General features: G+C 43.5%; 1 protein-coding gene across 1 annotated transcript; it reads left to right on the forward strand.

Annotated features, from left to right (window-relative positions):
- Window positions 1-5: 5 nt before the first annotated feature.
- On the forward strand, window positions 6-1,691 carry LOC106867067 (choline dehydrogenase, mitochondrial; the record flags this gene model as incomplete). The annotated part of the gene is made up of 1 exon (XM_014927364.1): window positions 6-1,691. A coding segment is annotated over one exon (1,686 nt), but the record flags the coding sequence as incomplete, so codon positions are not given.
- Between the last annotated feature and the right edge of the window lie 6 nt (window positions 1,692-1,697).

The following is a 1,697-nucleotide window of genomic DNA, read 5'->3' on the forward strand; positions in this document are numbered from 1 at the left end:
GCAGCCAATCGACTGGTCGTTATTTTAGTACATCTTCAAAAGACTCAGTGACAGCCACCAAGGAATATAGTTATGTTGTTGTTGGGGCCGGGTCTGCAGGGTGTGTCCTCAGTAATCGCCTTACAGAAGATGTTGACAATACTGTACTTCTATTGGAAGCTGGTCCAAAGGACTATTCTTGGAAGATCCACATGCCTGCAGCTCTGATGTACAACCTATGTGATGACAAATATAATTGGTACTACATGACAGAACCGGAGAGAGGCATGGACAACCGAGTAATGTATTGGCCAAGGGGTCGTGTTTGGGGTGGGTCATCTTCTCTAAATGCAATGGTGTACATTCGGGGTCATGCTCTTGATTACGACCGATGGGAAAAGGAAGGGGCTTTGAATTGGTCATATGCAGATTGTTTACCTTATTTCCGTAAATCTCAGACACATGAACTGGGTGCTGATGAATATCGGGGAGGAGAAGGGCCCTTGCATGTATCTCGGGGTAAGTCTAATAACGAGCTGCACCAGGCTTTCATTGATGCTGGTGTTCAAGCTGGCTACCCATTCACCGATGATATGAATGGCTACCAGCAAGAAGGATTCGGTTGGATGGACATGACTGTTCACAAGGGTAAGAGATGGAGTACAGCTAGTGCATACCTAAGGAAGTCGTTAAAAAGACCAAACTTAGACACTGAAGTAAATGCATTTGCCAGGAGGATCCTTTTCGAAGGTAACAAAGCAGTTGGCATTGAATACGAACAGAAAGGTGTTATTCACCAAGTAAGAGCCAACAAGGAAGTGATTCTAAGTGGTGGTGCTATCAATTCCCCACAACTTCTCATGCTTTCTGGTATTGGCAATGCTGATGACCTTAAAAAACTGGACATTCCAATTGTTAATCATTTACCTGGTGTAGGTTCAAATCTCCAGGATCATCTTGAAGTCTATATTCAACAGAAATGTCATAAACCAATCACATTGTACAAAGCACAATGGAAGTTTCCACACGTAATGATCAAAACTGGACTTCAATGGTTTCTGACTTTTACAGGTGATGGTGCTTCATCTCATTTAGAATCTGGAGGTTTCATTCGTAGCAGACCTGGGGTTGAACATCCAGATATTCAATTCCACTTTCTGCCATCTACTGTTAATGATCATGGACGCAAAGTGGGCCCATGTCATGCTTATCAAGTTCATGTGGGTCCTATGAGACCTACAAGTAGAGGCTATTTGAAATTGAAGTCCCAACACCCTAAGGTTCATCCACTTATAGTTGCTAACTACCTTACAACCGAACAAGATGTAGTAGACATGAGAGATAATGTCAAACTCTCAAGAGAGATATTTGCCCAGAAAGCTTTTGATCCTTATAGAGGCGAGGAACTAGCTCCTGGTCCCAATGTCCAAAGTGATAAACAAATTGATGCATTTATCCGTCAGATGTCTGACAGTGCCTATCACCCATCTTGTACCTGCAAGATGGGACATCCATCAGATAATATGGCTGTGGTTGGCCCTGACACTAAAGTCTATGGAATTGAGAATCTTCGTGTCGTAGATGCCTCAATCATGCCCAGTGTAGTCAGTGGCAACTTAAATGGTCCTACTTGCATGCTCGCTGAAAAAGCAGCAGACATCATTCGGAATCGGCCAGCACTTCCTAAATCAACAGCTCCAGTCTGGCAGCCAAAAACA

Source organism: Octopus bimaculoides, unplaced genomic scaffold, assembly GCF_001194135.2.
Source record: "Octopus bimaculoides isolate UCB-OBI-ISO-001 unplaced genomic scaffold, ASM119413v2 Scaffold_79463, whole genome shotgun sequence".
Taxonomy (NCBI): domain Eukaryota; kingdom Metazoa; phylum Mollusca; class Cephalopoda; order Octopoda; family Octopodidae; genus Octopus; species Octopus bimaculoides.